This window comes from Eschrichtius robustus, chromosome 16, assembly GCF_028021215.1.
Source record: "Eschrichtius robustus isolate mEscRob2 chromosome 16, mEscRob2.pri, whole genome shotgun sequence".
In the NCBI taxonomy this organism is placed as follows: domain Eukaryota; kingdom Metazoa; phylum Chordata; class Mammalia; order Artiodactyla; family Eschrichtiidae; genus Eschrichtius; species Eschrichtius robustus.
Window position 1 is genome coordinate 29089758 of NC_090839.1, and position 26052 is coordinate 29115809.

Consider the following 26052-nt stretch of genomic DNA (forward strand, 5'->3'; position numbering starts at 1 on the left):
TGCATACAGGGCTGGGGTTGGGGACGGAGTGCACGTATATGTGGCATGGGGGTTAAGAGCAGGAGCCTTGGGGGGCAGATAGGCCTTACCACTTACCAGCTGTGTGACCTGGGCTTCAGGGTTTGGCACTGTACAATGGGACCGTTGTGAGGCACTGAAGTACTTACAATGGTTGCTGTCATTACACAACTTCTTCAAAGCAACCCATTAGAAAGTACAAAACTCCATTGTCCTCATTCTGGTTTTTAATGGTCAAGGTGACAATAATCGTTTCTCCAGACCAGCATTTAGTTTCATATTTACCTCCAACTGTGGCAGATGCTGCAGTCCCAGCAGCCCCCTGCCACTTTGGGATCAGAAGCACCAAGCCAAGTCCCTTTCTCAGGTTAGATCCCCAAGGCCTTCCCCACTCTGGGTAGAAGTAGTGTTGGCTCTTGGCTCATTGCAGGGGGTGAAACAGAAAAGAGAAAGTGATTGGTGATGACTGCTTGGAAAGAGTACTGAGGCACGTTATGATTCAAACCCAGAAAATTCTGAGTCAGCGTTGATTCTAAGTCTGTGGCTCATTTAATAGGGGGTGGAAAGGCTTCCATCCAAGACCCCAGTGATCCTCCTCTCTCAAACTTGCACACTTATGCGGGAAGGGTCTTGTCCTGGCTGGGACTACTGCCCAAGTTGGTGCAAGTCAGAACTCAGCGGGTTGAACAGCGGAGTGAAGCCTGCACAGCAAAGCCATCTTTGTTACTCACCCCGACTTCAGTCAGCAGAAGCCTCCTGCAAACGCTAACACGGTACAAGGAGCTCGTAGCACAGGGAACCCACCCCTTCTTCAACATGTGATTTGCCATGCGTCATCAGTGCTCAGTGGTATTTTGATTGTTTCTCTTTCAGACCAAGATACCCTGACTCTGAATTCATCTGGGTTGGCACAAGCTGTTTCCCAGTAAAAAGATACCCTATCTACCTCCTAGGTACAGATTTCTGCATGTGGAGTACATAAAGCAATGACAGAGCAGCCTGGATGATGAGGGAGGAAAGCACTGAAGCAGGTGTAGTTAGAATCTCAGCTGGCCAAGGCCTGGAAAGTGTAAACTTCCCAGGGTTTGAGTGAAAGGAGCACAAGGATTGTGTGCCTCTGGATCTGACCTCATGCTTCAGAGGACTCTTGTTGCTGCCCAGTTTTATCCAGGCAAGAGATCTGTTCTTGTGGAACTGAGTGGCTGCAAAAGCCTTTTTCTGTAAGTCCCCCCACTCCCTTCCCTACACAGGGGAAATCCTCCACTAGTCATCCTGGGGGCAGCGGGGGACACACTAGTGGGTGGGTGTTGTGTGCCACATGCAATTTTTACGCAGAGGGGATAGAAAACTCCTCCCTGCACACCTTAGACATAAATATGATTTTAAGATAATCAAAGCCTGCCTCAGTGGGAGAGGTTCTGTATAACATGCTGGTGATATTCCTTCCATTTTTTTGGTTGTTTTTATTTTTTTCTTTAAAGTCCATTGATCGTCACAAAACCCCAGGAAATGCAACTAAGGAGAAAACAAATGTCCAACTGAGATCTAAGAACGCAGAGCTATGGAGGAGACATGGCACTGGACTGCTGGGTGTGCGGGAGGGGGTGGAGGGGTGGTCTCCACGGGGCAGCTGGCCGTGGGGGACACAGGAAGGAGATGAGGCTGCTGGCTGGGCCAGGCAGTTATGTTAACCGCTGAACGATGACGGCATTGAGCAGGTTGGCTTCCTTCAGGGTCTGGCTCTCGTCAGCCAGCTCTTTGTTTGGGAAGGTGGTCATGAGGACAAAGCTGGTGGCAGCCATGGCTGGCCGGGCGTCCACGATGAAGAGTCGGATGTCGCTGATCCTGGTGGAGTGGGGGGAGTGGAGAGGTGGGTGAGCAGTGTTCTTCCCTGCTGTCCCCACCCCCCGCTTCGGGAGGCTCTATCACATCCCCAGGTCCCCTCCCCTGCCCAATCCTTCTCCACAGAGTGCCCAAAGCTCTCATTTGGAACCACATGAGCTCATGTCACTCCTTTGTCTAAAACCCTTCAGAGTTGCTCCCACTTTCCTTGGTATAAACACCAATCTCCTGACTGTGGTCCTGAGGCCTGCCTAATTTTATACCACCCTCCTTCCCCCTGTTCTCCTACCTCCCCATTTCAGTTCTTCATCATGCTGTGCTCCCTGCCCACATTTGGGCCCCTCTTCCTAGAGGCTTCTCTGCCTGATCCCTTTTCTGTAATCCTAATCAAACTTGTTTCACAACTAACCTCATGTGAAGCCTGTCAACACTCAAGGATTGGCAAGCCATTCCCTGGGCCCCACATGTGGGTTCTGGTTTATATGGCCTATGATTGATGAAATTTAGACACTGCTATTCTAGAAAAAGAAGTTGCCAAATATCTTTACTGGCAACAGTCCTCCCCTGCTAATCACTTCATCACTTTGTTCCTCAGTTTCCCCATCTTTAAATTGGGGAGGAACAGTTGCTTTGATCCCAGATGATCTGAGATGGAACAGGTATTCTAGAATTCTCAAAGTCCAGATCTAGAAGAGACCTTAGTAGCCTAGTGGTTTTCAGAGGCTGCTTGCGGGCAGGGAGGTAGAGGAAGCCAGGTGGGTGGGAGGGTGCACTGCATCCCCTCTCCCCTCCATCAACCACAGCAGTTCAAATTTTATCTGTTCTACACTTGGGCTTTAGCATGAAACTTCCTTTGAACAAATTGTTTGGTGGCTAAGAAAACCCCTCTGAGGAATCCGATCCCCTAATTTTAGAGATGAGGAATGAGACCCACGCAGGGGAGGGAGCAAGTCACTGGCCACACTTAATGGAAGAGTGGGGACCAAACCAAAGGCTTCAGACTTGCATACTTTCCTATCCCACTGCCTCCTCTGGGGAAAGCACGGAGTGCCTGCTGGTGTTTGGGAGGAAGAACTGCTCCCTGCTTCTCACCTGTTTGTGGGAGTTTCTGGGACCCTCTTAGAATAAGCCAGGCCACATAATGCAAGGTACCTGTGGCTGTGGTTAAATTTCTGCACCAGCCTCCCGCCATCAGCAAGCCGTATTTGGATGTTTGTGGTAGGCTGTGACTCATCAATTGAGATGGAAGAGCTGGCTTTGGCTTCATTTTCTGCCTGTTGGGCTGGAGAGCTGGTATTCAACACCTGGGGGGCAGTGCTGAGGAGAGAGGATCGCATCAGGACACAAATAGTAACAAGGCCCCACACAAGAGGGGAATCCTGTCTCAGATTTTTACTGAGCATTTGCTACGTCTGGTGCTGTTTGTTGCTACTGATATAAGGAGTGTCCAAGACAGAATCCCTGTCCTGATGGAACTTAGAGGTCCAGTGGAATTCACCTCAACCCCCAAATTACTGCTAGCTCCCTCACTCCTGGAGTTGGGCAAGTTACCAACCCCCTTCTTCCTTGGTGTCCACAACTGAACAAGGGCTTGAAGGGAGGAAAGCAGTATGCACGACAGCCTGGGCCAGGAGAAACTGGGACCCGATGCTGGAGGACCCAACAGACCAGGATGAGTTTTAGCCTCAGTGAGAGGCTGAGGGCAGAATGGGGAGGGGGCACGCCAAGTCTGCAGCTGAGGCAGGCATGACACAGCTTGGCAGGTGACTGCTGGAATGTAAGGGACAAGTCCAGACTCTTCCTCTGATGGAGTTTTCAGGCCTGCCTGCCCCAGTGCAACCTCACTCATGTGAGTATCTCATATTCATGTGTCAACTATCAGGAGGTGGTTGAGATTTCTGGAAAGCCAACTAAGTGCCTGGCACTGCAGGGATTAATTATACAATATGAACAGGACACAGTTCCTACTGCAGTGTTGACAGCTCAGATCTTGGAATGAGATGGACCAGGGTACGAATTCACCCACTAGCTATGGTAGTGTTGGGCTAGTTATCTAAGCTCCCTGAGTTTCAACAAGGGTAGTAACAAGGTTCTTTAACAAGGACCCTTGTGAGGATTAAAGGGGTGCTACACTCCAGGTGGTTGACAAACACAAAATGCACACGAATTCCCCATTCTCCATAACCGTTGGAGGCTTCATCTCTCTCTTGTAAACCATCTATGCATCTCATTCTCAGCCTTTCTCTTAGCAGATGTCTTGGCCTAGACCTATGCAGAGAATAGAGGCCATTGGATGAGAACTCCCTTGCTTCCCCCCAAAGCCTCTAATTAGATTAATTCATACACCTCACCCTTCCCTCTGATCCTTACAACCTAAAAAGGGTATTCTCAGCAAATCCAACTGAAAGTGCTTTCCTAAGTGTGTTCCCTGGGACCCTAGTTCCTTGAGTTATCTCCAGGAAGGTTTTTGAAATGCCACATATTATACCAACAGCATCACAGGCCACTAACATATTAAAGAAGGTCTTGAGAGATCGTGAGGTTAAGGCAAACTTATTTGACCACCATGTCCTTTCTTTCATGTTACGCTTGTTAACCTCCTGCAGATTGTTTCATGGAACACAGTGAAATGTTGCCCCAGGGCACATAATTAGCAAGGAAGAACTGAAAACTGAACTTACTCTTTTCTGTAGACATGAAAAACAGTGGCTTAGAGAATTACAAAGTGGAGCTCAGAAGAGAAACCTGGCCACACTTACTGGACATGAGAGGAGCTCCTATGGATCAGCCTCACAGCACGTGGGACTCAAATGTGGGCTGAGACACAGACAAATTACACCATCACGGGCCTGAAGAGATGCTTGGAAATAGTGGAAAGTTAAATTTTGAACCTGTAAATGCCTAAGATCTACTCTGTTCTGTTCATTAGTTTTAAGGGCATTAGGTCAACTCTCTAATTAGACTCTAGGCAGCCTGTCCCTCAACTGTTTATAACAATTCCAAGTACATGATGGGTACTCACTGATGCTGCCTGCCAGAAAGGCCTGAAAGAGAGAGAAGCTGAATCACCTCACTGCTCATTTCCTTTGTAGTGGGAATAAATTGGACACTAAGGTGCTTTGTTGCCACAATGCTACCTCCTGAGACCCTGCCACCTGCTTTACAAAGATGACTGCTACAGAATGCATGGTGAGGGGGCAAAGCTCATCCTGGCAGCAGTGTTACCCTTCACCCCCATCCCAAGTGCACTCTTGGTGTTTGGTACTCAAAATCAAGTAAATGCAGGCGTCCCAAATCTTCAGATTAGTTCCCGTCCAAATAAACAAATGCAAAGCCTAAAATAAAAAAAGTTTCATGCAACTGAACGAACTTTTTCAAATTTCTGAACTGAGAAAAATCTATTCACTTTATTTTTCTAGGTAATTGGAGAAAAAACAAGCATTGACTGATTTTTGAGGCAAACCTGAGAAAAATTTCTTAAACTTTTGGCTTCTTGACCATTTTAGTTAACAAGAAGACAATGGAAAGCATAGTAAAATTTATTGGAAAAACTAAAAGAGCTGTCCATCTAGTTTAGACTGAAAAGCTAACGTTCCATCTCCCTTAGCTGTATAAAACATTTTTTTAGCTCATTTTTCATTAAAAGCTAGAACTGAAATAAAATCAAAGTGGAACTGGCAATGAACATTTATTTAGCTGACAAGCATCACATCTGATTATCAAGCTCTGTCTCGACTTGTTGATTCATCACCTGCACTAAGTATTCCCATCTTGCTAAAACAGACTCCTTAAAAACATCTTAATTTTTTGAGATGTGGAGTCTTCACACATAATAGAGTTAGACTTTCCAATAGTAGAAGCATTTTCTGTTAGTATCATGAAACCTGACAAACCCAAACTGTGCAGTGCCCTGGACCCTTCCTTAAAACTACTGGTGGGTGAAAGACGGATACAACCTTTTTGGAGGGCAATTTGACAACATCTTAAACATATGAAGATCTTTTGAGCTAGCAATTTTACTTCTAGTACAACATTAAAGGGTATATAAAGATTTAATTAGAGATATTCATTGTAATGTTGTTCATAATACTGGCAGCCACCTAAATGTTTAACATCAGGGACTGGTTAAATTATGGCACATACATAAGATAGAAAATTATGTTAGCATTAAAAATAATATTGTAGAAATACACTTACTGATCTAGAATGACAGCCATACTACATTGATTAGGCAAAATAACAGGTGATAGAACATTTATTTTTACACACACACACACACACACACACACACACACACACACACACCCATATACGTATACAGGCTGGAAGGATACTTCCCAGATACTAACTGGATATATCTGGGTGTTAGGTTTAGGGACAGTTTTTATTCTTTATCTGTATTTTCTATATATATATATATTTTTTAAAGATAAACACATTTTATTTTAATAATATAAGGAAAAAAATTATCTGGTGCTCCACAAAGCTTACCATAGCTGACAGGTAAGTCACAGATGGATCAGAGAACAGCTGTCCCGGACTAACCCACAGGCCCCAATGTGGTAGATGAAGTGATGAGCAGGGTGGACTTAACTATCTTGGTCCTGGTAAACCACAATCTATTGGTCTCTAATGTCCTGAGCTATGACCCTTGCTCCTGATGAGGCAAGAATGGCCAGCAGGGAGGCAGGGGATTCTAGGAGAGGGCCAGCCAGAAGCTCACAGCTGTTGGCAGACCACACTGATTCCTGCAGATGGTGGTGAGGTGAGCAAGGGCAGTGCCTAGTTCAAGAGCTGCCAGAGCTAGGTCAGAAACGGTGTCTTGCTGTGTAGGAGTGTGGGGAGAAATGCCAATCAGAAGGCCTGATTCCAGTCCCGGCTCTACCATAGGGAGCACCTAAGGGTATCCCTTAAAGTCCAAGAGCCTCAGCTTTCCCTTTGTAAAATAAGGATGGTACTGGCGGGGAGGGTCACCATGCTGAGTGCCTCTCATGTGCAAAGATCCCTCTGAAGGATACTGACGAAGTGACCCCATGTATGGCCAAAGCTGAGTGGGTCCCTGAGAGAAGGCTGCCTGTCTATGGGATGGTCAAGGATCTGGTGTGAGAACCCTGCCTATCAGAGGTAATAGGGACTATCAACCAGTCAGATCCTATTAGGGGTCTGAATGCAAGATAGAGATAATGGCAGAGGACAGGTGGCAAAAATTTCACAGGAGATGACAAACTGAGTCTCAGGCAGGACCAAAGAAGTAGAGATAAGAGCTGCCATAACAGTGGAGCAGCAGGCTGCAAAGGGGCAACAATGTCTCTGAGCTTCCCTGGATCCTAAACGATGCCGCTGTAGGCTGGCCGGCAAGAGTCCAGGATTCCTTTCTCCTCTGAATCCCCATTTCAAGTGACCTGAATACGTGTGTCTGTTTCAGCCTTAAAGCCATGCAGAAGGTTATCCCTGCCCTGGACACCCTATATTACCGAGTCAAAGCAGCAATATGTTACCTTGACCGATTACACTGACTGCTCACTGTGGGGCAGTGCTCTACGTGCTCCTCCCAACGGTAATCGAGGAGGTAAGGATTCGTATTAGTCCCACTTTATAGTTGAGCAAACTGAGCCTGTATAGTCCAGGCTCATATGGCTAGAAAGTGAAGAACAGATTTAAACGCAGGTGTGTTAATGCCAAAGCCTATGTTCTCCATACTCTTCCTCCCATAAAAATAAAATCTGAAGTACCCTGTACTAAACAGTAAAGAGCTATACAAAGTGAGCCTTACACAGGGCCTGCTGGGCCCGACAGGAGGGGCCCACACAGTCCCACTCCCCCGTGCTGCTCCTTACCTGCCCAGTTTCTGACCCTCGCCAGTGAAGGCTTTGAAGGCTCCCTTGGGCTTCACGAAGTCCTCGTCCCGATGGTCCTCCATGTCCAAGTTCACCTGCCCACCGTGAGCTAACCTCCGCAGCTCTGCTGGCACCTCTCTGTGGGAGAAAAGGCAGTGCTGGGGCCCACACAGAGCAGGATGGGAATGACAGTGATGGGTACAAAGGGAGGAGAAACTTCTCAGTTCCAACTGTGAAGCTGGGCTTCACAGGGAGTCGACTGCTCTAGCGGCTACCTGTCCGCCTCCCCCTCCTCTCATGCCTGCTCAGAGTCAAGAGTGGAGACCTGTACCTTACTTGGTGACTTGGCTCTGTCCTAGGCCCAAAGGGGAAATGTAGATACACAGGGTTTTGGGAGCAGATCTGTGAATCTGTATCTCAACTGTGCTAAATCCGCTTAAAAATGTAAACTTCTTAAATAATAAATGTTTGAATCAGCTTCTTCTTTCCCATCTGCCATCTCACTCACTGATATGGAATCCGAAGGAGGGCTTTTCTGCTCACCCTCTGCGGATAGACTCCAGAAACTGGGCATTGGATGGGTCTTGGTAGCTTCTGAGTTCACCATTGTCCAGGCTGAATCCACTCTTCCAGAGCTTCAACACTATATGAACCTGTGACAACAGGAGGTAAGCAGTCCATACATTGTCAGGAACCTGGCAAGCACACCAGCATGAACTTGCAAATTAACGAGTTTTTACTATTTTACTGTGTCATTATTAAAACACACAGACAGACAAACATATACTCATGCACAAGGAGATCAATCAACAACCAATGAAATAAGTATTAACCTAAAATAAGAAGGTGATATGGCACAAGTTAAGAGAATGGGCTTTGATTTAAGCAGACCTGGGTCTGCATCTTGATTTTGCCACTCACTAGCTAAGTGGCACTGAGCAGATGACTCAATTGAAGCTGTGGCTTCCTTATCTATAGGGTTGCCAGTGTGCTTGGCACAAAGCTTGTTGTCAACTAAAGTAGCATGGCAAATCTTACGTGGACTATTTTGCAGCCATTAAAAATGATATCTACAATTCCTGTTAACGACTCCCTATATATATACACAGAAAAGGGTCTAGAGGACTAAAGACCAACCTATTAGCAGCTGCTACCTCAGGTGGATAGGATTTTTATTTCCTCCTTGCTTGACTACTTTACTTTGGAAAAACAACCCAAAATAATTAAAAACAAATACATTATGGAGACTAATGGCCACAAGGTTATATGAAAATGTTTATGGCACTGAAAAAGTATATATATATATATATAGCTGAGTCACTTTGCTGTACAAAAGAAATTAATACAACATTGTAAATCAACTATACTTCAACAAAATTAAAAAAAAAAAAAGTTTACGACATAAACCTCAAAACTGATTCTACAGTATGATTACACTTATTGGAGAGGGGGGATCTCTATGCGCAGGGAAAAAAGGACCGGAATACAATACGGAAAAAGTTCAAAAAGTACGTTTCAGGCCTCCTTGTGGCGGGCGGGCGTCTAAAGACCAAGTTCTTTAGGCACGTTCACACCACCAGAGAACCCTGGAATCACTATCCCTCTGCCTGAGATCCATGGAATGCTCAGAAAACTCCTTTATTTGTCCATCCGCTCTGCTTGTCCTCACTCATGAGCCACCCCCCACCCCCCACCCCCCACACCCAGCCAGATGAGAGCTGTCTTTTTGATTCTCAGGTAAGCCTTTCCATTCACGGATGACAGCAAACCTGCTGCCTCTTCCCTTTCAGAGGCTGCTGATTCACGTGTAACATGGGACTAATTTCTCCCCTAAAATGATAAAACAGTCCACGAGCTTCCCTAAAGAAGGTAGGTGCACACTCACATCTTGGCCGGAATGCCGCCTCCTTTCTCCTGCCACGTAGGCGGACTCTTCCTCTGGTGCTGCTCCAAGGCGGTAGCCACCTCCTGCAAAAGGCTATAAAAGCCAAGTTCATAAACACCGGAGGAGTGGGTCAACAGTTTACAGGTTATTCAGATACAATGATGTTATCTCAAGCTTGTTAACTACTAGGTATACTTTCTCTGAGTAGGAAACTCAGAGACGGGGGTAAAAACTGGAATGGTGGGGGGATACTGTTTGGTTAAAGGGAACGGCTGCTACTAAGCTCTAGTTAATCATGACCATTTCAGAATCTAGGTGTGGGATAACACTAAAGACTTTTTGATTTTCACAAAGAAAACAGAAATCCTTGACTGTACGTAAAACAGGTGGCCACCGATTCAATTAAAACAAAAATAAAGCAAGACACTGAGTAAGTCAGGTTGGTTAGGCCAAACAAAACATGTTTGCAGAACCTGATCCAGACCGCAGGCCATAGGTTTGAAAACTTTGCCCCAAATCTTGATTTCATGTTAAAAGGTAAGAGAAACTGCACTGCTCTTCTGCATATGAGAGGAAGTGAGCAAATGAAAAACAAAACAAAAACAAATTCAGTCACTGCTGGGGTGAGGAAGGCCTCCTTTCCCCTGCCCTGGAACCTCAGTCCTGTGGACACAGACAACGACCCCGACCCCTTATGCTCACTCTTGGTTTACTGGTCTCTCCAGGGCTCTTGGACACTCGCTCCACAGCTACGGCTCCATGTTCCTTGGCACCTTTAAAGAGATCGTCCACCAGCTCGTTGGGACTTTTCTTCCTGGGAGGGCCAACAATCTGCTGTCCACTTCTCTCTGAGCCCCCGGCATAAAACCTGTGCAGAAAATACACATCTAACACCAAATATACTTAGAAAACATGAATAGAGCATGTGCCAGGCTCTGGGCTAGGAGCTGGGTACAGTGAGGCAAAGGGTACAAATGCCCATCTTTAAGGAACTTACTGTCTAGGTGGGGACAGATTTAAGAGGCAGGCAGCCATATTGCAGTGTGAGCCACAGTAGAAGTCAGTAAGGGGAGCTCTGGGAACACAGAGCTGGGGAGTACAGTCAAGGGTTCCTAGAAGGGTGTCTTCTAGGCTAAATCTTGAGGATGAGTTTATCAGGCAAAGAACAAGGGAAGGGTATTCCAGGCATGCACGACAGCACGTTAGCTCTGGGAATTCACCATCCGTCGGCCAGCACCTTTCCAGCAGATGATCACTATGGTCAGTTAGAAGCAGCTACCACTAGCAGCCCTGGATTAATGGTGGCAGTGGCGTGGTTAGTACAAGCAGCTAGGTTCCACTGTTGGCTCTGCCACTGAGTGACCTGGGCAAGCCAATGCACTGAGCTAACCTCACTTTCCTTCTTTGAAATGGAAGGGAAGGACCACATGCCCTTACCTACCTGTTCCTTAAGTCAGGGCCATCAGGTTCAAATCAGCGGAAGTATGCAAAAGAACAAGCACAGAGTAATGCACACATGTAAGGTGTGATACAGCACCGAGAGCTCCCAAGCCTCACCTAACCTTGCAATTCTTGTGACATACACCGGACGGATGCGGAAGAGTGGGTACTGGAGGAGGTTAGGGAAGCTCAAATACAAGCCCCAAGATAACCATACCTGCTTTGCAATGGGCCAAGCATGGCTTGAGATGAAGTTAGCATCTTTTTTTTTTACCTGCATCTGAAAACCTTCAGTCATGTAGCCTTGGCTAGCTGCCTCCTTATCACTCCTATTCACAGCTAAGTCAACAGCACGTCTCAGTGGGGAGAACTGAGAACCTATAAAACTGAGCCTCAGCCTTCCATTTTCTGACATTCCCCAGAGAATGCAAGGCAAAACCCTAGGCCTTGGCATGGACAACAGCACCAGTGTCATTAGGTCTGAAATGCTGAGGGACCAGAGATGTAACCGGGATGTGAAGTAAAAGAAGGTCACCGCCTGGAGGATGTGACAGGACAGGAGAAGTAGGAGGAGGTCATTTAGGAGTTGGGCATTCACTTACTTGATGACACTGCCTTTCATTCAAGGAGTATTAAAACACTGAAATTAACATTTATTCCTGAACTTTGAGTGTATCTAAATAGAAGGCTCTGAGGTAGTGTAAAGGTCACTACGTGGACGAAGACAGAGAACAGAACACACATAATTTCTCAGCCCACTTCCCAAAGAGTGACCACGATGAGATAACTGCATTTCCATAATGGTTATTATAAAATGGTCCTTAGGAATGTTTGACAGACCAAGACAGATTCCATGGAAAACCAAACCCCATGAAGTGAGGCTGCAGCCAGTTCATCCTTGTTCATTCCAGGTAGACAAAGTTCTGTTCAGTGGACTGTAAGATCCTTATTAAGGGATCTCAAAGCCCTGGCTTCCAAACTAGGAATCTGTGATCAAATGCCTTAAAAATACTCATGCCCCTAACCCGGTATTTTCATTTCTATAAACTATCCAAAATAATCTGAAGTGTAGTCAAAGATTAATACACAGAGATGTTCACAGCATTGATATTTAAGGTGGCAAAAAACTGGAAATGATTTAAATGTCGAGCATTCCATATGATGACCGTTATAGTCACTGAAAGCACTTATGAAGAATCTTAATGACCTGGAGAAGTATTCAAGATGTAGCATTAATCCTACAAAAGCAAGAAACAAACATCTGCCTTTCACCATGTAAAATACAATATAAACAAACTACATTTACACACAGAACCAACACTTAGTGGAAATATGTCAAAATATTAACCGTAGTTACCAAAGGGTGGATGAGTGTTACACTTTTTTTCATTATGCTATTCTACATTTTCCACAATGGACACTAATTTTATTATAACATTCCTAAAGGTTAAAAACAAACCAACAAAAAACAGTACTGTGTCTGTATATTGGAGGAATATACATTTGTAAGCCCTTTTTTTCTCTTTATTATGTAATATATTGCTTTTTCAATTAAGGAAAAGCTGGAAGGAAATACACCAAAAATATTATTGATACGTGGTTACCTCTGGGTTGTGGTACTACAAATGGCTTTTTTCCTTATAGATTTATTTCCCTTCCCCTAATATTCTTCAATAGATACATATTATCTTAATAATTAAAAATGAAACAGAACAAAAACAAATCCAGAATACCCCAAAAGAAAAAAAAATAGTAAGAGGACAGGGATCACTTCTAAGCACAGGGAGTGGAAAACTGTTTCTAGTATGCGTATGACTAGCCCACAGTAGTAATGGCTAATGGTAACTGAGCATGTTTATCCTTCTAGGCTGTTCTAGGTGATTTATACATTACAATGGACTTTCCTGTGGACTGTGCCCCCAATAAAGACTCACCTCTGACCCTCCTCATCCTCCTCATCCTCGTCTTGGTCATGAATGAGGTCTCTGAAGGATGTCACCCTATTATCGCTGGAGACACAGAAAGGAGCAAAATGATCTCAAGGGGAGTAAAAGAAAGGTGATCCGCATCATCAGCTGCTAACAGTTGAGGACACTGAGGTTAGGTTTTTTGGTGGGGCAGTAAGAGGATCTATGGGAAGAGGGTTAACCTCTCAAGTTTATATGCAAAACAATGATATTTATTCAAGGTCACACAGTACTAAGAATAAATTAGGAAGTGTATCAAGAAGTAAAATGAAATCCAATTTAAGCTCTCCTAGAGGGGGAGGAGGGAACCAGATAGGATCTGTACTACTTTAAAAACACACTACTGGATAGTGATTTTCATCATATAATTTCTAAATATTGGGGGAATGCCTGTGTGCCAGGCACTGAACTGGATGCTAGGTCTATAAAATGATCAGGCACAGTTCTTACCCTTTAGTTGCTTACAGGCTAGTGGCTCTTTGGCCAGGAAACCATCCGTTAAATACTGTGCAACAGGGGCTGTGACAGAGGGAAGCACATGGGACGTGAGAGCAGTCTCCTGTTCTAGGTGGGGGCGGGGGAACGTCAAGAAAAGCGTCCCAGAAAAATGCAACATTTGGACCGAGTGCTAACAAACTAGGGGACCATCAGTCAATTGGATAAAGGATGGTGGGGCTGGTGGGGAAAGGGGACCAACAGGGCATTACAGGAAAGCAGCACAGGCACATACACAGAGACTAGTGAAAGTAACACATTAGAGGAAGGATAAATCATCAAGAAGTAAAAATGAAATGAATATATGCATGAAAAGGCCTCTGCTTCTGCTGTAGGTTAGTCAAGTATTTATTAGTGTTTAGGAAAAAAGCAGGGTTGTGTGGGGTGCGGTAGAGAGGGCACACTAAACATGGTATGAGAAGGGTTAACTCCCTCCTCTGACAGTCTTACACTGCCACTTTTTTCCTAGTTTAGATTTGTCCTTAAGGAAAAATCTTAGTTTTTCAAGGATCATGAGACACACAATTTATAAAAACATTTTCTGTATTCCTTAGGGGGAAAAAGTTGTTTCCGTTTAATATGGTGGGAGAGGGTAATGGAGATTTAGTGAGGCTAGAGAAGGAGTCGTTTACTCCAGTTCAGCCTTGAAGAAAGATTTATTTCAGGGAGACAATCAGAGGACAGAATAGGCTCTGAGGCTCCACTAACTAGAAAAAAGAGGACAAAGATCAACCGATGTAGCAAATACATTCCTGCCTGAGTGAGCTGAGAGCAACCTCCTGGGCATTCCTTCATGCTCTACACACCATGGTTTAAAAGGATGCAAGTGATAAGATCCATACTAGTGCCCTAAAAGGCTAATTCTACTCATTACTCTTCCCAGGGGAGTTTTCCACAGATGCTTAGCTTAGCGTCTACGGAAAAAAAAAATCCTCTATCTCTCCGTCGTTAAACACCTTCAAATACACATGTGTATACCTGCTTGAGCAAACCACTTGCTCTGGCTATAGGTCTGACTCTTTCCCCAAAAGTTCTTACACCTAGACTCTGACAGTATCTAACACAGACTCTGGTGTCCATTTACTTGGTTCCAATCCCAACTTAGCCTCCAACCCTGGGATCTTGGGCATGCTAATGAAATTCTCTAAGCCTTCATTTTCTCATGTGAAAATGGAGACAATCAGCACCAACCTCGTGGGCGTGCTGTGAACAGTCGGGGTGCTGATGCACGGTGTAGCACATTTCAAGTACTACTCTTGAGCAGCAGTTCTCAAAGTGCCGGTCCTTGGACCAGGAGCATCAGTATTACCCTCAAAATTGTGAAAGATGCAAATCCTCAGCCCCTACCCTAGACCTCCTCAATCAGAAACCCTGAAAGGAGTGTCTACCAATCTGGTTTTAAGGAGTCCTCCAAGTAATTCTGATGCATGCTCAAGACTGAGAACAACTGCTCTGGAGTAATGCTCTGAGAGTTACCTTAACAGTATGGATGTCCTGGGGGCATTACCAATTTCAGAATACTCTGTCTTGTATCTTCCACAAATAGGCAAAATGTTTCAGAAATTTCAATTTTTCAGCATCAGAACTTTATCTCCCAGGCACCCTGAAGTGGCACAAAAGTGCTTTGTCAGATCACATTTTCTGCAGTGACAGAAATGCTGTACCTGCACCGTCCAATAATGAAGCCACTACTCACACGTGGCTATTGAGCATTTAAAATTTGGTAAGTGCAAATGAATAACTGAATGTTTTATTTTAATTAATTTAAATAGCCACATGAGGCTAGTGGCTACCATACTGGACAGTATAGTTTTAGAGAATTAGACAACGGTGCTCCCTAGAATTCTAAGAAAGTACAGTTTGGTTGAATGAAAGAATAAAAAAAAGGAAGAAGTAACAGCCTACCTCTTGCTCGACCCTGTGCTCGGTACAGGGGTGGGAGGTATTGCACAGAGAGGTAGCTAGCACATGGCAGAAGCAGCAGCTTTGGATTTAGACAAATTTGGGTTTGACTCCACTATAACAGCAAACGTGTTACTCAACCTTTCCTAAGACTCAGCACCCTGACCTGTGAAATGGTGAGCACCTGACCTACATCCATGGTTATAGAGGTATAAGAAGAGAACGTATGTGAGAATATCTGGCAGAGCCAGACAGATGGTGGGTGCTCCTGGAATACTAGCCCTCCCACCTCCAGGAACTTACAACTTACTTAGGGAGAAAAATATTAAGGTAATTATCAGGAGAAGAATTCAAGACAACACAGGAAAGATGTCATACAGTAGTACGTGGATATGGGTTGTGACTGGAGTTCGTGCTGCCTATGGGTTGGGGGATAACATGCTCAGTAGAGAAGGTGGGGAGGGAGCTAAACCTGGAAGGACACAGAGGATTTGCACAGGTGGAAAGGAAGCAAGAGAGTGGGCATGTCCAGTCAGATGAGAGGCTCAAACAAAAGCAGAAGAACCAAAAACAAGGCAGAATTGAGACACCAAACAAATCAGTTTGGTTGAAATAAAGATTTAAGAAAGGAGGAAAAGGGGGATAAGATGAGGATGGCAGGTTCACAGCAAATTCTGGGGGACCGTGAATGTCCACAGGGAGAGGCAGTACATCATTCTGGCTGAGAGCTGAATGCTGGAAGCAGAAACCGATCTGCATTTAAATCCTTGTTTTACTAGCCGTGTGATCTTGGGAAGATGCCCAGCTTCAGTGTCTTCATCTGTAAAATGGGAAGAATAACGGTATCCACCTCACAGGGTTGTAGTAAGGGTTAAAAAGATGTATATATATCAATAAAAGCTTAACCCAGTGCCTGGCAGCTGGTTAAGTGCTCAATAAATGACAGCTGTTATAACTGAGGAGTTTAGACTTTCTCCTACAGCTATGGTTAACCTTTTTATGTCCCACAGCCCTTTGAGAATCTGATAAAAGTTATGAATTTTCTTGCCAGAAAAGGTACTACATATACACAAGTTTTTACCTACAATTTCAGATAATTTATGGACCTTCTGACATCCGTTCCACAGATTCCTCCTAGGGGGTTCAGGGCCTCCACGTGAAGAACCCCTGTTCTAGAGTCAGAGGAGGAACTCACTAACTGAGTGCTGTGCCACAGAGGCAGTGATGACATGAAAAGGTATGCGAGAAGATGACAGTGGGGTCGGGGAGAGCTCAGCAGCAGGCTGTGTCCTGCAACAGTCAGGTCAAACAGGGGAAAGGCAGGCCCCACACAGGATTCCTCTGAGGTGCTAGCACAAGCCTGCCTTTTCCTGAGAATGCAGTCAGCCTTGACCACCTGGACAAGGACAACGATGTAACAAACAGTGCCTTCCCTCTCCCTTTTCCTTGGCTTCACCTAAGCCCAGTACCGAGTCTGAGGCTTAACCAAAGCAAAAAAGTAAGACCTTTAGGCCTGCATGTGTGCTCAGTCTTTTACTCCCCGCAGTCTTAATGTTAAACTCTATTCCCTTGATTCTTTTACTTTTAAGTCTACTTTTTAACATATAAACTTGCTGTGGAATGAGACAGGGAACAAATAAGAAAAGAATGGGGAAGATGAGAATGGATGCTAATAATGGTAATAATAAAATGACAATAATAGCAGTTAACACGTTCTGTGTTCTAAGTGCTATGTAAGTATTAACTCATTTAATCTCCCATGTGGTAGTAGGCACTATCATCATTCCCATTTGACAGGTGACGAAAACTGAGGGACTGGAGATGTTAAGTAACCTGCCCAAGGTCACAAAGCTCTAAACTGGCAGTGCTGGGATTTGAATGTGAGCAGTCAGGCTCCTAGCCCAGGTTCTAATAAACCATTGCCTTTTTTTTTTTTTTAAAGATTTTTTTTTGATGTGGACCATTTTTTAAGTCTCTATTGAATTTGTTACAGTATTGCTTCTGTTTTATGTTTTGGTTTTTTGGCTGTGAGGCATGCGGAGTTTTAGCTCCCCAACCAGGGATTGCATCTGTACCCCCTGCATTGGACAGTGAAGTCTTAACCACTGGACCGCCAGGGAAGTCCCATAAACCACTGGTCTTGACAGGACTTTGGGTCTATCAGAGAAGACAGGTGTGAACATGTGACTGACATCAGAGGCTAAGTTTCAATTTCTCCTCCTCTGTATTTTTGTGCCAACACCCCAACAGTAATCTGGGGTGCCTGTGAAAGACACACCCCAGGAAGTCAGCTGTCTCTATCAGCAGCTACAAGAAAAGCCCTTACCTTATCAACCAGGTCCCAGGCAGTAACATCTTGATGTGCCATCACTGACACCTCACACGTGGGCATCTATGAATAACTAAAAGATGTCCTGCCTATTACCTCTTTCCTCTGGAAATGTACGTAGGGGAAGAAGTTAAGGAAGCAGTGAGAACTGGGGTTAGTGTTCCTTCTAGAAAGGGAGGAAATGTAATTTAAATCTCAGATGCCCTTAGAGAGAAACACAATTTATCACTTCACCAGCAAAGAAACACTATATCTGTATTCTGGGGTTGAATTCAAACTCAAATAAATTGAGAACATACACCAGAGAGTAGAAACAAATCAGGCTACAGCAGAGAGGGGAGCTGTAGTTCAGACACCTTTAAAGGAAGAGGCCCTGCCTGTCTCCCAGAAGACCTGCATCATCCCACTCTGTAGATCACAGCAGTGATCGGCTGTGAGAACCTTGGAGCCAGGGTGGCCAGGACAGGGGATGCAAATGGGACAGCAAAGGTTAACACTGCTTCACAAAATAAGACAGGGTCTCCCTAATCAATTTGGGAAAGGGTGGGTTAAACACGTTTATTTTCTCCAAGTCTTCTTAATAGGGTAATGGGCATCCTAAAATATTGAAAGAGCCTTTTTAAAGTCACCTGGCCTAATCTTTTACATCTACAGCATCCCTGAAAGGAAGTACTTCGGTTTCTACTTAAAAACTTCCAGAAATGGAGAGGCCACTCCTCATATTTCATAAATAAGAGACCCCCCTCCCAAACATCTTAAAAGTTGGTTCTGTGGTTTCCTCCAGGATTGGATCATATACCACACTCAGTTAACAATCCCAAATCTCTACAGGAAAGGAATAAGTCTTGCAAGAAACTACTACCCACCAGTCAGTCTATCTTCCTCCCTCAAACCCACTGGTCCACATCCCCAGGCCTGAACCCTCTGTCGAGTCAGGAAATAGCTCACCATTGCTGGAAGCACACCAATGTAGCAATAACTGAAGTTGGCCCTTACCTGGGGGCTGTGCCTCTGGATACCGAACTGGGGGTTGCCTGCGAAATGGTCACAATGTCTTCGTCCCCTCCATCCTCATAAAAGCTTGCTAGGGCGATCTGAAACAGAGAGGTAGTAACTTGGGATCCTTAAACAGGCCTTCATCTAACACATCTCCTTTCATCTCCTTTGAACACAAAGGAGCAAAGACACAAAAATATGGCCCACACTTACAAGGCGGTCTGCATTTGGGGGGGGAGGGGGGCATAGAAAATAAGACCAAAAGGTAATGGCCCAACTATTTGTTTTCATATTACCTAAAAAAAATTCCACCTACTAAGGGAAAAAGAAGGCAAGAAGGAAAGTTGGGATGGAGACACTCCTCATTCTCATTTTTATTAGGAAATGTGATCTAGTAAAAGCAGTGCACATTTATTGAGCACTTATTTATGAGCCATGTTGTTCTGAGTACAACTCTACCTGTGTTAACTCATTTAATCCTTAAAGAACCCTATGTAGTTAGTGCTATTATCATCTCATTTTATAGCTGATAGAGAAGCACCGAGAAGCTAAGAAAGCTGACTGAGGTCACACAGTTGGTAAGGAGTAGAGCCAGGCTCGATCCCAGGCAGTCTGCTCAGGCCCTTGCTCTCAGCATTTAGGTGATAGCCAGGAGTTGGGAACTGTGAGGTCAGTCCAGATTGCTACTTTTACTTTCTCTCTGAGGCTGTTTCCTAATCTGTGCAATGGGGACACCCATCCCACCAACCCTGCAAAACGGACGAGAGGATCCATTAACATTTATGCAGTCATGTCTTAGCTCTACACATACAGAAGGAATATGGGCCTCTTTTGGCCATTTGTAATTGGACGTTTCTCGCATGGACTCAATGCACAGGTGTTTACTTATCACTTACTTTGCACAAAGAAGTAAGAGAGCAATGAGGCCTACAGAGGTGAAAAAGACATGGCTCTTGTCCTCAAGGTCACCACCTTTTAGGAGGCAGTGAGCTGCTGTGGGACATAACCAGCCTGTTGGAAGCAGCGTGTCTTTACAGAACACGCTTTAGCAGGCCTGCCAGGAGGCAGTATGCTGCCGTGGGACATGCACTGAACTGGCATTGAGGGGTGTCTACATTCAAGTCCTGGGCAAGTCATGTCACATGCATGAGCCCGTTTCCCCACTAATAGCATGAGGAGACTGGGACTGATGACCTGCCACCTGTAACACTGTGAGCTTTTAGGTCTTTCAGGCAGAAGCTGCATTTTGTATTTCTGCCCAGCACAGGGGCTTTACACTGTGTGTCTGCACAGGTGTGATGCTTTATCTAACTCTTACACTTTCGGGAAGCATATAAATGGTGAAGTCAGCAGACACAGTTCAAATCCTAATCCCTGGGTGTGTGACCTTGGGCCTATCACTTGACCTCTGAGCTCCCAATTCATCTATACAACTGAGGAAGTTTTCTTTACCTCACAGTGTGGCTAGGATTAACTGAATCATCATATGTAAAGTGCCAGGGCACATGGTGGTTAAGAGCTTGGGCTCTGGTATCAGACAGAACTGAGTTCAAATGCCATCTCTTCCACTTGGTAGCTAGTGAGGCACTGAGCAAGTTACTTAACCTCCCTAAACCTCAGCTTCAAAATGCACAGGTTAAATGACTTAAGACACCTAAAGCAGTTAGAACAGCACTTGGCTCATGGCAGGCACTCAATAAGTTTTAATCATCATCATCTACCTAAGACGTAGGCTGGCCAACAACATGTATGCAATTCTTCCTACAATTAATTACTGAGTGCCTACTACGTGTCAGGCGTTTTTCCAGGCACAGGGGATTCAACAGTTTACAAAAATCCCTGCCTAGTGTAGCCTATCTTAATGTCTTCTTAACTAATAAATATTTAACGTATACTTAATACATGCTGGTGAACTAGACGATAAGCTCCACGAAAACTCCCATTTTACAGAAGAGTTACTTATTAAAGATGAATAGGCTCCACTACCCAGCTTCTCCCAGCAATTAGGTAGGAGGGGGCGTGGGCCAAGTCCTGGGCTGGGTTTCTCCCCTGTCCCGAGGCCGGGGCTGCGAAAATGGAAATGAACGAGCACCTAGTCCCCAGCGCCGCTCCACCGGGGAGCTGGTCAGTCGGGCCGGGCCTGCAGCCGAGACTCGGCGCGGCAGCCACGCCCCCAGGCTCCCCTTCTTCACGCGGGCTGCGGCACTGCCCCAAATCTCGCCGACCCGAGAGCCAGGCAGAAGGGGAAACTGAGGCCGGGTAGAGCAGGTCCGGGCCGGAGCTAGCCCGCGTTTCCCCACGCCCAGGCCAAGCTGGCGACGCGTGGCAAGCGGCCCCAGGACCCTGAGGCCTGGGTCGGGCCGCGGCCCGGCGGGATGACTGTGCGCTTCGACCACTGCGGGCTTGTCGCGCCAGGCGTCCGCGCTCCGCAGTCCCCAGCCCGCCCGACGCGGCCCGCCTCGCGGCGCTACCTGCAGGTCCCAGCCGGCCGACTCCAGGAAGAAGCGGGCCCGGTCCTCCTCCGCGCCCGTCACCGCCACGAACTCCCTCAGCGAGTCCTGTCGCTCCGCCGCCATCTTAGCTCCGTGCGCCGCCCAAACCGCTCCGGGCGCCGCCGCACAGCCTCAGCCCCGCCGGCGCGTTCCACACACCGGTCAGCCCTGTCCAGCTGAGCGGCGCCCGCCCGCAGGCCCCGCCCCATGCGGTGCCTCACGCAAAGCCTTCCGTGCGAGAACTCCGCCGCTCCGCGCCCTCTGGCGGCCGTAGCGTGGACCCGCAACCTAACGGCGGGGGTGGGAGCGCGGGGAGGAGGAGAGGAGGGGCGGGTCTTCCGCTGTGTACCTGTGGGATGAAAGATCCCGAAAGGAGTCAGTTTCACAATTACTCATTGAGTCGTTTCCCATTTCATTAATTTATTCAGTCGTTCATTCACTTACTTGTTCAAATATTTACTGAGTGGAATCAAGGGCCCGTTGCTCTTCCCACGGCTGGGGATCAGCAGCGAGCAAAACAAAGTCCCTGCCTTCTTGTTGTTCACATTAGAGAGCCTTGAACAAGTCACTCTTGTCTCCCAACCCTTCCGTGGCTCCCCATCTCAATCTGCTTAAAAAACATCTCAGGGCCTGCAAGACTCCTGTGAGATGTGCCAGCTCTCCATCTCATCTCCTGGGCTTCTCAGTATTTCCTCTGCTCCAGGCACACTTCCTTTCTTGCTGTTCCTTGAAGGTGCCAGATGCGTATTTGCATCAGAGCCTTTGTGCTCCCTTTGCCTGGAACGCCTTTCACTCTCTGGTGGGCAAGGTGCTCCCTCACTTTCTTCAGGTCTCTCAGACACAATCCCGTCTTAGAGGTCCTCAGCTTCTTTGCCCTCTTGCCTCTCACCACCCTGCCTGAAATGCTCTTCTCTTCCTCTTCCCCTGGTCTGCTCTTGCTCAGCCTTCTGGTCTCAGTTTAGGTGTCCCCTCCTCAAGGAGGCCCTTCTACATCCCCAGGCTCTGTCAGACAGTCCCCAGTGTATGCCCTCTGGTGCCATGTTAAATGTCTGCCCTCCCCAAGGGCCACGATCCCTGTGAACAGCAGGGTCTCCAGCACAATGGTTTCCAGCACAATGTGGCTTAAGAGCACAAGCTCTGGACTCAGCCTGGGGTTGAAGCTCAGCTGTTACTGCTTGTGTGATCCTGGGCAGATTCTCTCTCTAAGCTTCAATTTCCTGCTGTGTAAAGTGGAGCGCCTCACATTTCCTACTTCAGAGGGATGTGTGAGGATTCAATGTGCACGGCTGAGAGCAATGTTTGATACTTAGTGAGGCCCCAGCAAACGTTAGCTGTCATTTCATCTCCCGTGACCTGCAGTCACTGACATTAAACAATCACTTACTGACTCTTTGCTGAATTAATAAAGGAGCGAATAAATGAAACTTTGTGCGTTTGCATATCCAGGTGAGAAATACAGGGATCAAAATCTGAGGACAAGGATGCTGGGCAGGTTCCTGGACCCCCAAGGAGTATTGAGCTGACTGTGGGATATGACCTAATTTCAATAAATAAAAATTTTCATTTTCCATAAAACAGATGCCTTTGTGGCTAGGAAAAATGAGAGACCGACAAACATACAGTCTCGAAGTGAGGTGGCTACAGAGCCACTGCCTTTAGTGTTCACTATTGTTGTGGGCTGGGCTCTTGCTGGACAAGCTGGGTGATGAGAGCAGGCCTCTTGCCCTCTCTGGGCCTCTGGGCCTCAGGGCCTACATGATACAAGGTGGGAGGTTGGAGGTGGGCCAGCCCAGTGTTCACAGCCTTCTCAGACCCATTTTCATAACAAACATTTTGTATCATCCCTTTACTGCCTTAAATGGAATCCAGAGATAATAAAACTGACCTACATGCACTGAGAAAACCAATATCATGCCCTAACTGGAGAAAAGAAAGGATAGTAATTGGAATAAAATGATCTGTATTTCAATCCTCAGGTATAAGAACAGTACAAAGCAAAATGAAGCAGTTAGATGCTGGCCTCTATGTACAGGGCTGTATTATCGTTGATTAAAATGTTGTTAGTGTGCTGCTGTGGGTGATGTAAGTTTTCAAAATGGTTAAAAAAAGCGCCTCAGTAGGATTATGAACAATACAAAGTTCGGTCTTCCCTTGACGGACACAGCAGTTGCATTCCTGGGAAATTTGGTATATATCAAAACTGTGCAAAAAAATACTTTTAAGTTTATATGTTAAATGAATTAGGGTCTAGGTTCACTTTATTAAAAGCAGGTTTTCAGCTGCACTAGGTCCTGGCGGGATGTGTGGGAGGAAGGACCGTTTTTTTGTGGTGCGACTATCTCCTTTCCATTGCAGGGCATCCAGCACCAGCCCTGGTTCCCAGTTCCTTCCCCCTTCATCGCTGTGTCCACCCCAGATGCCCTCCAACTTCCCAGAAAGTCCAAGAGCCTGGGGGCTCACTCTACACTACGCTCATGCTCAGTCAGCTACAAGCAAGGTCTTTCCGCCCTGGAAACTGATTGATGACTTGCCCCAGCTTAAAGGTCTGGAGGTGATCGGCTCCCCATGATCCAGCTCCTCAACTGGTATTTGAGTCCCTGATTCCAGCTGTCGCCCCTCTTCACTTTTGTGCCCCTGGGAAAACCCTTTCTTATGCCAGGGCATCCCCGGCCCCTCCTCCAGAGGCCTCTGGGTATCCTTCCCGTGTAACACTACCTGATAGCTAATGTTTATTAAACACTTACTATGTCCCAGACACTCTTAAAAGAACCTTAAATACACTAACTTACTCATCCTCATGACAACTCTATGAAGTGAGTTCTATTATCATTTCCATTTTATAAATGGGGAACCCTAGATTCCTAAATGAGTTTGAATCCAGGCATCTCAGATATGAGCCTTGTGTTCCCAACCACTACACCACCCCTGTCTCTCTCTGGCCTCTAGGACTGTGCTTCCATGGTTGGTTTCTGGATGCAGCTCCAGATGATCTGACTGGAGGTATTTAGGGCCACAATTTGATTAGAAGGGAATGTGAGGGTGTGAAGTTGAAACTACATTTTCATAACATTTATCTAAATGTCCTTAACAAAACTGGGTGGGGGGTGGTGCTGAAGGCCCCGCCACCTTCCTACCTCCAGCCCCTCCCCCCGCCCACCTCACCCCCCCCACCCCGCCTCCACCCCCAAGTCCCACAACCACTACCAGCTCCAGGCTCCCCCCAACCTTGAAGATCCACCACCACCCGCTCCTGACCCACACAGCCCCACCCCTTTCTCCCATAACACCACTCCCAGTACTACATGCTCCCCCACCCTTCAAAGCCCACTTCCTCCCCAAGTTTCATCCCAGCCCCCTCCAATTTCATCCACACCTTTGTTCCCATCCTGGCCTTACCCCGGTCCCACTCTCTAGTTCCACCCTCCATCACCTGCGTGGCATGTTGTCAGCCTTCAGCTACTTTTTACGAGGGAATGTAAGGGGCTACAATAGTGAAAAGTTAGGTTCCTGCCCTCAGTGAGCTCAAGTTCTAGTGGGGACAACTAATAATCATCAAGGAAATAAATACACACGCACTCACATTTACACGTAGCGGTAAGTGCTGAGAAGAAAACTTAAGCTGCAAATGGGAAATGAGAAGGAGGAAGATGTCGTGGTGGAGGGGGTGATCTCGGGAGGCTTCTTGAAAGAAACAGTTGTGTAGAGACTTGGCTGAATTAGGGAATGTGTGTGGCCAAGGCCCACGTGGGTGCCAGAGTGGAGTCAGTTTAAAGGGTGGTGGTGGGAGATAAGATGGGGGGTGTGTTGCAGGGGCCAGACTATGCAGGACGCTGTCAGGTGAGGAGATTTTCAGGGGCAGAGAAGGCAACCACCTCCAGTTATTTCAGAGGCCCCGTTCCATGCTATTAGTTTCCCATGGCTGCTGTAACACATTACCACAAATCTGACGGCATAAAACAACAGAAATGTATTCTCTCCTATTTCTGGAGGCCAGAGTATGAAATCAGTATCACTGGGCTGCAATCAAGGTGTTAGGGAGCCATGCTCCCTCCGGAGACACTGGGGAGAATCTGCTCCTTGCTTCTTCCAGCTTCTTGTGGCTGCCAGCATTGTTTAGCTTGTGGCCGCATCACTCCCATCTCTGCCTTTGTGGTCACATTGTTTCCTTCGCCTCTTCTGGGTGGAATCTCCCTCTGTCTCTCTCTCATCAGGACACTTGTGATTGCATTTAGGGCCCACCTGAATAATTCAGGACCACTGCTCCTTTTATAGATCTTTAGTCACATCTGCAAAGTCCTTTTTGCCGTATGAGGTAACATTAACAGGTTCCAAGGATTAAGACTTGGATATCTTTTGTGGGAGACATTATTCAATTTATTATATCTACCCTTTCTTCTCGATATCTGGTAATTCAATGATTTATTCAATTCTCAGTGCAGTGTAAACCTTGACACGTGTTTCTTTTTCCTTTTTTGTAACGCGATTATCTGATTTAAGTTTTGATTGCTGAGGCATCCATTTCAAAGAGGCATCCCCTTCAATGTGTTTATCTTGAATAAAAACATTGCCAGCCACAGGGGTAGATAAAGAGTCAGGCCATCTTCCCCTACTGAGGTTCCTTTGTTTTAGAGATCTTGTTTGTTTTCAGTAACTGATCATTTGAACTACCAGTTTTGTTTTTCTTTGTCCTCTTCCTGGGCTTTAAATTCCCACTCTTAAGTTTTAACTTTACCAATAAAGAGTGAGCCCACAAAATCATCACCCCCAATAAAACAGAGCCCCAGGTGCTGTCTCTCTCTCTCTTTCTCTCTCCTTCTCTTTCCCTGTGACCTCGCTGTGTGGCCCCAGG

At 46.2% G+C, this 26052-nt stretch overlaps 2 protein-coding genes across 2 annotated transcripts in view; both read right to left on the minus strand.

Moving 5' to 3' along the window:
• Positions 1-1457: 1457 nt before the first annotated feature.
• NSFL1C (NSFL1 cofactor) lies at positions 1458-21373 on the minus strand. Its single transcript, XM_068566175.1, has 9 exons — positions 21183-21373; positions 18712-18809; positions 12957-13031; positions 10285-10450; positions 9583-9675; positions 8241-8350; positions 7698-7835; positions 3013-3177; positions 1458-1863 (listed from the first exon to the last, which is right to left on the minus strand). The coding sequence occupies exons 1-9, from the start codon at positions 21285-21287 to the stop codon at positions 1701-1703; spliced, it is 1113 nt and encodes a 370-aa protein (XP_068422276.1). The 5' UTR covers positions 21288-21373; the 3' UTR covers positions 1458-1700.
• Positions 21374-21420: 47 nt separating this feature from the next.
• The window catches only part of SIRPB2 (signal regulatory protein beta 2), a 40093-nt gene continuing 35461 nt past the window's right edge, over positions 21421-26052 (minus strand). Inside the window, 1 exon segment of the mRNA XM_068524745.1 lies at positions 21421-21552. Coding sequence (XP_068380846.1) covers positions 21421-21552 — 132 coding nt within the window.

Excerpts from the sequence above, each read along its gene's own strand:
- NSFL1C (XM_068566175.1), bottom strand. The coding sequence starts at position 21,287 with ATGGCGGCGGAGCGACAGGACTCGCTGAGGGAGTTCGTGGCGGTGACG. Across the intron at positions 10,451-12,956 it reads GAGGATGAGGAGGGTCAGAG|GTTTTATGCCGGGGGCTCAG; the intron begins GTGAGTCTTTAT and ends TTTTCTGCACAG. Across the intron at positions 8,351-9,582 it reads GGCGGCATTCCGGCCAAGAT|GTTCATATAGTGTTGAAGCT; the intron begins GTGAGTGTGCAC and ends CTGTTGTCACAG.